Source organism: Colletotrichum aenigma (genome assembly GCF_013390185.1).
Source record: "Colletotrichum aenigma strain Cg56 chromosome Unknown KSG_Cg56_contig02, whole genome shotgun sequence".
Classification (NCBI taxonomy): domain Eukaryota; kingdom Fungi; phylum Ascomycota; class Sordariomycetes; order Glomerellales; family Glomerellaceae; genus Colletotrichum; species Colletotrichum aenigma.
The window spans coordinates 2,016,942-2,029,334 of NW_023500908.1; the positions used below are offsets into that span (position 1 = coordinate 2,016,942).

Sequence of the window (12,393 nt, forward strand, 5' to 3'; positions counted from 1 at the left end):
CGGGCGACCTGCATATCTGCGCTCGAAGACGGCAATGATTTTCGCAAATCCCCACACTTGGCTTCGACAATCTTGACCCTTCGCGGGAGTGATCGGGTACCTGCCGGCCATGTCGCATTGTCCGAAACGCCGCGCCAGAGCCGCAGATACAGATAACAGCCACCTTCGGCCACAGAGGACAGGATTGGTCGACTTGTTCGGGTCAAAGAATGAAGAGCATATCTTAATAACTTGACACTTATTAATGAGAAATTTCTCTTTCTAGAACAACAGGAAAATCTAGTTGCAAAACAGAATTAAGCTCTTGTTTCCCGCTGACCTAGAAGCCAAGCTCCTCAACATGTGACAGTTGACAGATGGTGCACTAAAAATCAGTTCCGATACAAAACAAACATTACAACTCTCGATCCCGTGTTTCCCAAGCCTTCTCGCCATATTAATCCCCCTCTTTCTGCCCATTTACAAACAATAGATAGCTTCCTCTCCAAGGACGAATACACACTTGGAACAACCAAAATGAACGACCGCAGCAATCTCCCTAAAGTTCCGACCACCGGGGTCTTTCGTTTCCGCCCCTCCTGTCATCCCAGCCGGGCGCACGTTGAGCGCGCACTTATTTCCAGATAATGTTCATCGAGCTGTGGGCGTGGCGCAGATCAGGAATATCCGCGGCTGAGAGCGTCATCATTCCCGCGCCCGAAGCCTTGACGATCACCTTGTTGTCGTCCTCGGACCAGCAGGCCCCCTCGTCGATATCCTCGCAGAACTTGTACAGCGTCTTGGTGGGCATGTAGCAGAACATCTTCTCCGCGTACGAGACGAACGAATGCCCCACGGCGCCGGCGTTCCGGTCGCAGAGCTCGCTGGCCAGGTGCCCGGGCTGGTGGCTCTTGTAGACCGAGGGGTCCATCGCGATCTGCTCCACAAGGTCCGGTGAGCTGATCCATCTCCGGGCGAGGCGGGCGTGGCGGTTCCTGTTTCTCTCCTTGACGGCGGCGTCGCCAAAAGTCCCCATAGCAGTAACTGTTGGGAGAGGTTCCGTGACGAGGGTTTCGCTCTCTTCCGTGTCTTCGGTCTCAGTTGCCCACTGTGGATCGAGAAAGGGGCCAGTCGGGGCTTTCGTTCCAGCCAACAAAGGGTCTATTGCCCACTTCTGGACTACGTGAGGATACGTCTCAGTGCGAAAGTTGAGGACCGGGTAGTTACGACAGTAGTAATCCATTTTCCGTATAGGGGCTTCGTTGGAGCGGAACTCTCTCATACGAAGCTGCATTCCGCTGAGATATTTTGGCTTTTGATTATCCTTGCCTCTGCCGATCCAGACGCATTTGCTCACGTCATTGACAGCACTCTTCAGGGGTAAGTCTTGGTTGGCGTAGTACCTGTTTCACTCTTAGAAAGCTGAAAAACATAACAACGAAAAGACACATCGGGGAAGTAAACAAACCATGGGTTCCTCCTGCCGGAGATCTTCTCGCAAGGTGCTGCCCAGTTTCCCAGGGCGAACCCAAACTTCCTCTCAACACCTGGTATCTCCACAGTCATGAGCGCAATACAAGTTGGGTTCCTGTTGCCGCTGAGAAGGACGTATGAAGCATAACCCTCCGTATCAACCCCTGCGTAGCAGTGGATGCTGCCGGATGGGCAGAACCCCGGTCGGTATCTGGAGCCGATGTGATTTCCTCCGTCGCCAAACAAATGGACATCTGGCGCGTCGCCACCAGCGTTGATCATGGGCGGCTTAGTGGGGTCGAACGGGTGCGGTCCATCATTACCAATCCAGAAGTTAACCTTCGTGTAAATCGGCACGTCGTCCGGCGTTTCGCCCGGCGTGTAGTGCGGCCGGGTTTTCGGTTTCTCTTGCTGACCATCAGGCCACCAGCCGAAGATGACACCAAGACCCTTGACGAAATTAAAGAGACTCGACCAGGCATTGAATGTTTCTAGCCATCCCGACGTGGTTCTTAATGCTACGGCTCCGGTGGGCTGGGCGGTGGGGGGGTCAGCGTTGAGCCACACAGTTGCCGGGGTTGTTAAACCCGACACATTGAATGGGATTGATAGACCCGGCACATTGGATGGGACGGCTAGACCCGACATGACTTTTCTCCTGTTCTGAAGATCGGGGCTGACGAAAAACGGGGTTGAAAAGATTGGCCTGAACCGACTTAGAAGAGGATTCTCCACGAGGAGCCGGAGAGTGTTTGGCAGGAGCACCTGGCGTGAGTGGCGAATGGTTGATCAACAAATCTTTTGTCTTCTCGTGTTCAAAATCTTGCGCGGTTTTTCCAACGACTTTATCAATTCCCAAACTTCCCTGCCTTCACGTGGTCATTATCGAAAGGGGCGTCACCCGATATCAAACTCGCATTAGAAGAGGAGTCTGCGTAGTCCCTTTTCATTTGTCGTCAGACAATTACTAAGCACCCGGTCTAGCTAAGAATCACAAGTCTAGTGAATTTGAACTTTCGATATATTGATATTGTGCATCATGTTGACATGTTAGAGGAGCGTCGTCGTTCAATATTGATGTGGTGCCGACAGAAGTGTGGCCGACAAGGTGCGATCCAGATCAACAGCAATGGCAGCCAGGCCCCTGGTCTTTGGAACTACCGAAAACTTTAGGTAGACCTGAATCTTCGCCGAGCCTTCCCCAGATCGGGCCATGCATGGTGGCTGCGTGTACCTTACGGCACGTGTATTGAAGATGTGGATATTCTCGTCTCCTTGACCCCAGGATATCAAAAGTATCAGATGAACCATTGGCTTTGGCCAGAACATCATCCTTGCCATTATATGGTCCCACATGCACCCCAAAAGCCTCGAATAGCGTGGCGAGCTCCCCGTGGAGATGGCCCTCCGCATTTGGACGTCGGCAATTCTGGGGGGCGGGGGAAAGCACTCAAGGTGTCGTCGAACAAAAGCCGGAATGGCGTTGTGCTGGTTCAAAAAGTCTCTGGATGGATTCGGCACAGAGTCTTTTCATGGATGGCACAGGGGCCAAACCTTTTGCCATTCTTCTGGAACACGGATGAATCCCGACACAAAAAAGCAAATTGTGCTTCGTCTGCAATCCGGGCCCATCCCCTGACGAACAAACGAAAATATCTTCCACCCCTCCGTGAGGGCCTGCGGCAATGCCCACTATCTATCCCGTTACCTTGAACGTAATTGGGTTGTATAACTCTATACAAGCCCTCGCCTCGGTCTGCAGATAGAGGGCACTCAGCAATGGCTGTCTCAATTCCTCTATTGGACGAAAAATAAGGCATCTGATTCCGCAGAGCGTTCCCTCTCGTGGATTTCTCTTGCAGATGGGCTATGCCAATAGGTATGTGACACAAAGAAAGGCTCACAGAGGCCAACCACATTTCAGAGTCAAAAGATGAATTGCTGAAATCTGTCTGCCTTCCTTCAGAGAAGTGCGGGACCTGGTTTCTATGTATAACCAAGCTGCTATTTCGTTGCTTTCTCCCTCCTTAGGGTTCTGACAGGCTGCGTGTTGTGCCTGGTTCTCAAACGAGCCTCAGTCTGTCGACACCTCAACTCCAAGAGTACCAGTCTGCACCGTCCCCATCGTTCACATCGTCCATGTCGTCCCCCCTACTACTAGTGATCCATGGCGACACAGCAAGAGACAGCCGAGTTGATGGGGCAGTGGAGGCCAACAAAGTTACGTCAAACGTGACCACATTATATTGCCCAGATTTGTAGGCTTTCGACACAACACATTGACGATGTAAAGGAACTCAAGGTCGTTGAAGTTGAAGTTGTGATTTATGCTGCGACCAAGGAGACAACAAAGGTACTCACACCTAATACTAAATATCAAAGATCCATCTCATCCCGCTATGATGGTGTCCATCTTTATATACCCCACAGGTGGCCACAGAGGTTTTCTCTGTGAGCCATTCTGGCCCTGGCATATTTCCCCGTCAAAGTTATACAATAGTTGAACACGTGTGCCTATGGGTGGTAAACTGTGAAGTTAAAAACAAAGAAGAGAGTAAGGAGAGAGAGTTGAGGAGCTGCCTATGCAAGGTGACTCTCGCCCTCAATGCACACACACCCCTATAGCTTGGCCGCATAGGTCGTCTCCAGCCCAGTCCATCCCGGCCGTTGATGTCAGAGGCACACAGCGACGGTAGGCCAGTAGGCCAGAATGTATCCATGAAAGGTTGGAAGGAAAAAGAGAAATGGGAACTGAGGGCTGTTGAAGTTGGATTTGCAGCTATCGTCAAGTACTTAGGCACTCAAGCTGCAGATCTGGACGATTTTAGGCAAATACCACAAGGGGCGACAGGTGTGAGAGGAGACGAGAGGGGAGAGAGGGAATGACAGGAACGACAAGGATGCCGGGAACCGTGGGGGACGGTGTCAGCTAGTAATCGTGGCGGATATCGATAGACTGGGGAGTCCACGGAAGTGTGGCGGTGATTGTTGAGGGCTGGGGAGAGGACAAAAAGTTGAACTGATCTGAACGATACTAGGTGAAGACGATAGGGGACGACAGAAACGAATGGATAGGTGGGGAATACAATTAGCATCATGTCAACAAAAATTAGCTCAAAATAGGTATTGTATCTGGAGCTAGGGGCTACATGAAAGCTACTGTAATCACAGCCCGGATGTCATGGGCTGCCGATGAAAAAGGATTCGGGCGATGGAGTCCTGTCAATCTCCCTCGCTGTTCGCAAATTCAGATGAAATAAAAAAAAGCAGTCTTGCTGTGCGTGATAAAAGTACATTACTGTATGCGTCAAGATATCATCGCCTCCCGACGCGCCTAGATTCGCCTGGCCTTCTTCCTGCTCTTGACCCCCTCTCCCCCGCAGGAACAAGATTCTCAAGGTTGTCCGGATGGAACCGGCAGTGCGGGCTGTGTATGCTGTTATCCTCCAACAAGATGCGCCTGTGGTCTGCCCCGCACTCGTAGCAGAACTCATGCTTGCAGCGTGAACCTGGGAATAGGTCATCCGGGTTAGACATTATTCTATCCGTCTCTGGTGCTTGGGGGCGCATCGTCACGTCAAACAGTCGCAAAGCCACGACATCGGACGTTGTGGCCGCGCTGCCAGACGGTGTGGCATCCCCAGCAGAACTGGAAGCGGCACTTGATGCCTGCGAATTTTGTTGGCTTCAGTATGGAGGGCGCCTCAGGGGCTGGCGTGAAGAAGGATGAAAAAGGGTGCTAGGATCATAGAGAAGAATCAGGTGTACTTACAAGTCATGTGCGAACTGGCGTATAAGGGTTAACATGTGTCTTCTAGTTAAGCACGGGATCACTTACCATCCTGCGTTCTTTTCTATCGCCCACCCACAACCGGGGCAAGGCTTCGTCGTCCTACTCACAGTGACCTTGCTTTGGTCCTCTTCTTCTTTGCGCCGGGCCGCGACCTTTCGTGCCAGTGCCGTGGCTCTTAATGCCCTCTCTCGCTCGGCTCGCTCTCGTGCTTCCTGCTCTTGAATCTCTGCCTGTTGTTCAGCCATGAGACCCTGAGCCATGGCGCGGTCGGCGTCTTCCTGGATACGCTTTGCAGCATCCATCTGCTCGTGCTCCATTTCAATCCTCGATCGAAAGTTCTCGGGATCGCGAAGCAGCGAGTCATACTCCTCGCATGTCAAGTTCTCGTGCCACGTGACGTTGTGAGTAAAGCAAGATCTCTGGCCGCAATGCAGGCAGGAAACAATCGGCTGCTCGGTGCCCGTGTCGTGAAGCTGACCGGAGCCGCAGTTAGCAGTGCACCAGATGAAGTTCTCAGCTTCAGCCATGGCTGCGCGTAGAGCCAAGGCTTCATATCTATGGACTCGTCAGTTTGGCTCCGTCAGGGTGTCTCAGGCATGGCCTACCGGGCGAACGTTTCCTCGTCTGCGTACTTCTGAATGTCGACGTATTCGAGGAGCTCTCGACACTCGGGGCATCGAATCTCGGTCCAGAGTTTGCTATTCAAGTCTGATCTGATTGACATCTGGAGACATTCCAGGCATGCCTCTGGTGGGTGAGTACACATCGAAGTAACGCTAAGGATCGGAAAATCCGAAGCCTCTCTAGTCTCCGCGCATATAGGACACTCTCTTGATCCGCCCAGGTCATTCGCTGGTAGCCTTTGCCTCGTAACTACGACGTCTGTCGTGTCAGCGGCTCTCTGGTAGCGCTGACCGAAACTGTACTGGGTTAGCGGCAACGTCAAGCAAGACTGGACACCCCTCAACTGGCATGGAGCGCATCATTTTCTGGCCAAAAGGGCAGGGCAGGGGGTGATGGATGGAAGTATAAACCACGACTAGGCTTACCTGAAATCGTCGGCAGCGAGATCTGTCGAGCGGGATCCAGTGGCGACGTCATGGGTGCGCAGAAAAGCGACCGTCATCGCCTGCTCCTTCTGCTCGAGGAGGGCGATGTACGGGTTGTTTGTTCCCAGAAGCGAGGCCGATCTGGGGCGAATGGGAGGAGACATCATGGGGGGCGTGCTTGCAGCGGTGCTGTTGCTGCCGCCGGTTGTTTGGGGAGAGAAAGGCGCAGGATCAAAGCCATCTAGAATGGATGCCGCTGTCGGTCGATAGCCTCTTTGAGGAGTAGAAGACGACGAAGATGCTACCGTGAGGTCCCTGACCGCGGCCGTCGTCTTTGGTGGTGGTTGAGGAAAGTCGAAGTCGGCCATGATGTCAGCACTAATGGTACCATAGGAGAAAGCTCTCTGCGAGACTTCAGAGGCGATGACCGACGACGTTGCTTGGTCGTCGACATCTTGCCGTGGTGGAGTTGGCTGCTGTTCCTCCTGCTGGTCTCTGTCCCCCATCATCACTGCCCAGTCGTATAGAGGGGGCGGATCGAGGACATCTTCGCCAAAGCTGTCCAAGTGAGAGGGGTTCGGGTGCGCGTAGTAGCTGGGCGGCAGCCCGGCGTCTTGCGTGGCAAACATTCTCGTCACGGGAGTAGAATCAACGTAAGGGACATAGCTCGGGGCTGGCGCCCTTTCTGCAACCACTGGCCGAGTCTGATTGTTGTTCGTTGCTCGCGGGTTTTCGTCTCCTCGACGTCTAGGTGCGCTGGTGTTTGTGTCGGTGGTGAAGTCTCCAGGTGGAAGATTTACGGCGGGAGAAGTTATCGTGGAATCTGTCGACGCCGCAGCTGTTGATGCCAAGACTGGCTCTCGAAACAGACGAGATGCGTGAAACTCTTCGAGAGATCCTTGATCGAATCCATTGGCTGATCTCTCCCCCCTGGAGGGCAATGGCCCGTTGAACGACGTAGAGGACACTCTCTGTCGCGACGAATCGTCTGTGATGCCGGGATGCTGCTGGAACGAATAGCGCAGTATTTGTGCCGGTGACGGAAACATGGTGGGAATGTGGCAGCAGGTTCCTGGGATGATCCTACTCGATGCTTGAAGGCGTCACTCGGGCCCTCAACCTTGCATCACCGTCCGAGCATGTAGTTGATGCAGACGGGCCACAAGGCAGAGTACCTTGTTAGTGGTCTTTTTCGGATGGTGTTGAAGCCAACGGTTGGTCTGAAGGAGGGACGACGGATAAGTAAGGGGGCAAGCAGTTAGGTAAATCTGGGTAATTCCAGGCGGTTAGCGATGTTCGAAGTGTGCTCTTCTTGCCTACCTTATTCAACGGCCGTTGGAGTTTGCGATTAGCAGACGCCGGGCCGTTGCGCGTCTGCAAGGATGGCTGTCAACTGACTCCTCTTCAGCAGGCAGGTTCTCTTCAGGAGATGCAGCGGAAACTTTTGGTGGCTGAAAGACGACGGCGGGCGCATAGCAAACGAACCATAAAAGGCATCAGATGAAGCTGTTTGGGGCAACCTTGACGGTAAAAGCAGTTCCAATTCTGAGTCCAAGTGGTTCATGGCCTGGCAAGTGGCACTGGACGTGCCTTCCGCACTGTTCTGATGTCGCAGGTGCCTGCCCCTGCCCGTTTGGGGGACCTACCTTTCAGGCGGCTTCCGCAGGTACCGGGCACCTTCCACGAGAACCCCGCCACCTGGGCGCCACAGTGAGGGGTTCGTTCGGTGTGTCCATCCGCTGTAGCTTATCTGCTAGCGCCCGCCCCTTGCCTGGAAGGCCTTACAACCCCGGAAAGCCTGAACTGGGGCTGTGACAAGCACAATTTACACTTTGGAGTAACTAAGGTAAGGGTTGGCCCAGGTGGCATTCATATTAGATACATACGTTATGTCAATTGGGTTGTCGCTGGAGTCTAGAACACCCAGCGACCAAGCCAAAGTACCGATACATCATGCACATCGCATAGAAGGGTGATGTGGGTTGACAACGAGAGCGGTCTTCGTTGGACCACCATCCACCAGCTCCATTTCATTCCACTAAACGCCCAGCTGAGCAAACAGAGCAGCGCAAAATGGTCTTATCTGATGACACGATTTTTATTTGAAAGAGTCCGTCTAATCCTCGTCAGGAGCACCCTCGGCTCTGGCCATGGCTACTCCATTGGCTTCCGCTGGGTATATCTCAAGCACCAACACCGATGGGAAATGTCCAGCCTTATGTCTTCCCTTCTGCAAACGCCCTCAAATCGAAGCTCAATCCCGTGATCATGGGACTCCGAATTTCATGAATGACTCTCTGCGATGCATCTAGCCTGGCCAACGGAAAGTCGCCCATCCACCTGCCTCTGCCTTCTCGCGCTCGTTCCTGGCAGTGTATAGGTGGTTGAGTAGCGTTTGATCCCCATCTCGAATGAAGGCCTCCTTCTTGTCTTGGAGACCCCATGCCACCAACATTTGCTGACGCCGGACAATCTGAGGCTCTCTGATAGAATCCTTGCGCCCGATCTGACGCATGTAGAGTGCAGGGGTGATCGTGCAGACGTTAAGTAGCCGGTGGTAGAGCTCCTTTTTGGAAGGAGGCGGGTCCATCTTGGACATGCTGAACGCCTTGCGGTTCTGCAGAATGTTCTTGCAGTCCAGGTCTGATACGTTGTCGAGAAAGTCCGTGGATGTCTGGAACTCGCCTTCGGATCCCCACAGGATGTACGGATTGATGTCAAAGTAGAAGTGGTGGGTCGAAATCTGAATCTTCTCGTAGAGTTGCATGGCAGGCCGGACACAGTTCTCTTCAAAGTTCTTGTAGAATATGTCGAGCTGGTCCTTTTTGCAGAGAATTTTGAAAATGCCTGCAAGCTCAATCGTCATCTCACGCATCCTCTTCTCTCGCACGCCTCTGAACTCGCGAGAGCTCACGATGGCATTGTAGGCCTCCGCGGTCCATGTCCGAATGGCGAATAGATCTGGCGACTTGGTCAGCTACACGAATGGTTATCAGATCGGTACATCTTTCACCTCGCTTGGGCTCGACAGTGTTCTGCAGCGCCATCTCTATGAAACTGAGAGACTCCACAAATGATGCGCAGGAGCCGTACAGAATCTTTTGGAAAATGCTGTCGTTGAGGAATCTCATAATGATGGAAATGATCACATCTTCATCTGTTTCGGGGAACATTGTGCCGTGGACTAGATCCGCATGGGTTTGGATTGCGTGCTTCAGCTTGTGCGCCTCTGTCGGCCGCTTGCGCGAATTTGTTAGGAGTTCATCGACGCCTTTGGCATGATTGTCGAGAAGCGGTGCCATGAACTTGGCAACCCAATCGGTGATGCCCTCAACGAGATCGTCGTATTGCTACCATTGTGTCAGACTGGTGAGTTTACGGAAAGGGTTGGGATTCACCTACGCGACCAACCTCCTCCGGCGTCAGCTCCTTGCGATAAGGCTGCAGGCTGAAGATGTGCGACTGAGCGTCCCTCAACTGCTCTTTCAAGGCCGAGTTCTCCGTCTTGAGCTCATTGACACTTGAGTACAGCGAATTGATATCTCTCTCCGCGTCCGTGAGCTTGGGAGCCTTGACGCTCTTGATCTCCTGAATCCTCTTCTCCATTCTGTCTGCTCTTTCCTCGGCGATCTCTGCCTGAGCTTTCGAGGACCTGAGCTTCTGGCGTAGGTCGTCGATATCGCGGTGCAAACGCAGCTCCAAAGCCGAGGCAGGAACGTTCTCGTCACACCGAGCTTGCAGAACCGATTCCTGCGACGAGGTATCTCTTGTAGATTGCGAATTGTCAGTTTCGAAGTTGATCAAGTCTTCGCACTCGAGAAAGGAGGCCGAGGTGGTGGTTGACGGGGGTGACAGCGCGCGCTGAGGGGGAGGAACGTTGGCATTGGCAAAACGAGTGGCAACGAGACCTTTGGGCAGAGCTTGTCTTGGTCCCTTGCTCTGACCTCCGTTCTCGAGAACGGTGGCAGGCATCTCAACCTTTGTGAATCCCATGGCGTCGGACTCTGAGCTGAGAGATGGGCTCGGAGGCTCTGTGTCGACGGACGGCGGGTTCTTGAGGGCTGAGCTGTAGGTAGGTTTGATACCCTCGAGCGGGATGGAAGCAGAGTCAGCTTCAATGGGCTTCTTGTTCGGGACCGGGGGTGTTTGGTTGTCGCGATGATGCGGGAGGGTCGGGTCCAGTTGTTTGAGGTCGTCCATGATGTCGACCGGGGATGCTGGGCGGCGGAAACAACGGAGGGGGTGTTTGGACGAAAGATCCAAGGCCCGAAATCGCATTTGGGGTTGGGAGGAAAGTGCGCCAAGATGAGATGAAGTGCAGGAAGTCTGCCTAGGCTGGCAGCAGTGCAGGTAGGCTGGAAGCTGCTGGCGCTTCACGACTGCCATTCTTTCACGTTCGGTGACAGAAATGATTCAAAGGAAGGAACAACGGACAAGCCGGAAGCAAACTTCAAAAAACACCATTTGGCAGTTACCTTAGCTACCTATGGTTATTATCCACCTCTCAGGGTCGCTTCTGCCGCCGATAGGACATCGTTGAGGGAAGCTGCCCTCGGTGCTTCCATTGAGGCACACCTTGGTGGGGCGAGGAGAAGCGTTTGAAGGCGGGCAGTGTCGGCGACACAGTGCACTGGTGATGGCCCCTCGACAGCCCGGTGCCATTCGTAAGGTACTGATGCAATGGAATGCAGAGCTGAAATGCGTTTAATGCGTGTCCGCCTATCCGTTTTCTCCTGTCTGCCAATGGCATAATTCGACGACGTTGGACATGCATCAAACACCCTGAGCTACGGAGCTTCAAGCTAGCACGGGCTTCCGGCAACATGCCTTACTGCTTACGGACAGGTTCGCGCCTGATCCAGAATCAGCCCTGCACTGAGTGAACCCTACCACACTGCCTATCCCCGTGGCGATCACCAATCCTTGCAGCAACCCATCTCTTCTGGCAAACAGTGAGTAGCCACCCAATATCATTGCGGTGAGCTCAAGTCAGCGAGGGCATGCTTTAGGGAGGAAATCATCAGTCGTATCCCCGGACTTCCTTTATCTTGTCGGCGGAGAAGCCGTACTGCGTTGAAGTGAACAAGGATCAAGCCTGCTTGAGCAGCGTGCCCTGGGGTAGTGGGGTTCTGGAAAACTGCCCACGGTACGTACCGAACATCAAGCTTGCATTCTCCAGTGTCCGGGTCGAAAGCCTAAGCATACCGTTGTCGGGCGGCACTAGCGTCTTGTCTTCGGCGTGTGACTTGACCTTCCATTGTCGATATCTCGTCCTGATCAATAGGATACTTGATAGGGTGGCCTCATTACTAGAAAGCGCACCGCCTGATCTCGGTGACCTCTGGCCACGTTCGCCAGAACGGGCCGTGGTTTGTTGAAACAAGACGAGATGCTTCAGTGCCACCTACCTAAGTGGAAGGCTCTCCCCAGCCCCACATCCATGTCACGGAACCGTCTAGTCTTGGCAAGAACCCAGGGCCACTGATGTCCCTGCCCTCCCAGGTCCTTCCTTCCACATCTGCTTCGACCAGGAAGGCGGCTTGGAAGGCACCTTCCATGCAAAATGCTAGCTGTTCCTGCCTTGCCTACGAGCCAGCCTCACATGTATCAGGTACCTTACCTGGCTTTATTTGTCCAAAAGTGTACCTGCTTGAAGAAGTCCAGCTTATGCCTCCTGCTGGTCACGCCGCTTGCTTATTCCCACCAGAGCTTCTTCTCTCTTTTTCGAGGCAGATCTCCATGACCTTTGCGGAATTTCAACCTGTCAACCTTTGCTCATTGAAACAGTCCTGTCGTTGTTCTCACTCGGACATCACCGGCGCCTCTTCATCCTCGCTCCGCAGTCCATACCGGTCACACTCGCAAGATTCCACATCTTTCGAGCGCCTCCCGGGTACATCTCGCCAACTAAGGCACACCAGTCTTACAGCCACCAAAACGAGGCCCTCTCTTCTGGGTCCTGGAACGTGGCAATTTCTTAGCCGGCTGCTTCTGCCTGCCTTTCGCATATTTCATTTGCCATATCGCTGGTTCTGCACCGTTCCTCCTCTCCGCGATACTCCGTTTCTTTCCTGTCTTTGTGATACCCAACAACAACGC

General features: G+C 53.4%; 3 protein-coding genes across 3 annotated transcripts; all 3 read right to left on the reverse strand.

The window, feature by feature from the left end:
- Nucleotides 1-613: 613 nt before the first annotated feature.
- Nucleotides 614-2,100, reverse strand: CGCA056_v002582 (uncharacterized protein; the record flags this gene model as incomplete). Its single annotated transcript, XM_037317840.1, has 2 exons — nt 614-1,382; nt 1,448-2,100. 2 exons carry the CDS (start codon nt 2,098-2,100, stop codon nt 614-616), a joined length of 1,422 nt encoding a protein of 473 aa, XP_037184073.1.
- A 2,842-nt stretch (nt 2,101-4,942) lies between these two features.
- On the reverse strand, nt 4,943-7,343 carry rnf19b (E3 ubiquitin-protein ligase RNF19B; the record flags this gene model as incomplete). The annotated part of the gene is made up of 5 exons (XM_037317841.1): nt 4,943-4,947; nt 5,225-5,238; nt 5,291-5,800; nt 5,851-6,165; nt 6,295-7,343. 5 exons carry the CDS (start codon nt 7,341-7,343, stop codon nt 4,943-4,945), a joined length of 1,893 nt encoding a protein of 630 aa, XP_037184074.1.
- A 1,259-nt stretch (nt 7,344-8,602) lies between these two features.
- Nucleotides 8,603-10,494, reverse strand: CGCA056_v002584 (uncharacterized protein; the record flags this gene model as incomplete). Its single annotated transcript, XM_037317842.1, has 3 exons — nt 8,603-9,255; nt 9,308-9,644; nt 9,697-10,494. 3 exons carry the CDS (start codon nt 10,492-10,494, stop codon nt 8,603-8,605), a joined length of 1,788 nt encoding a protein of 595 aa, XP_037184075.1.
- Nucleotides 10,495-12,393: the final 1,899 nt, after the last annotated feature.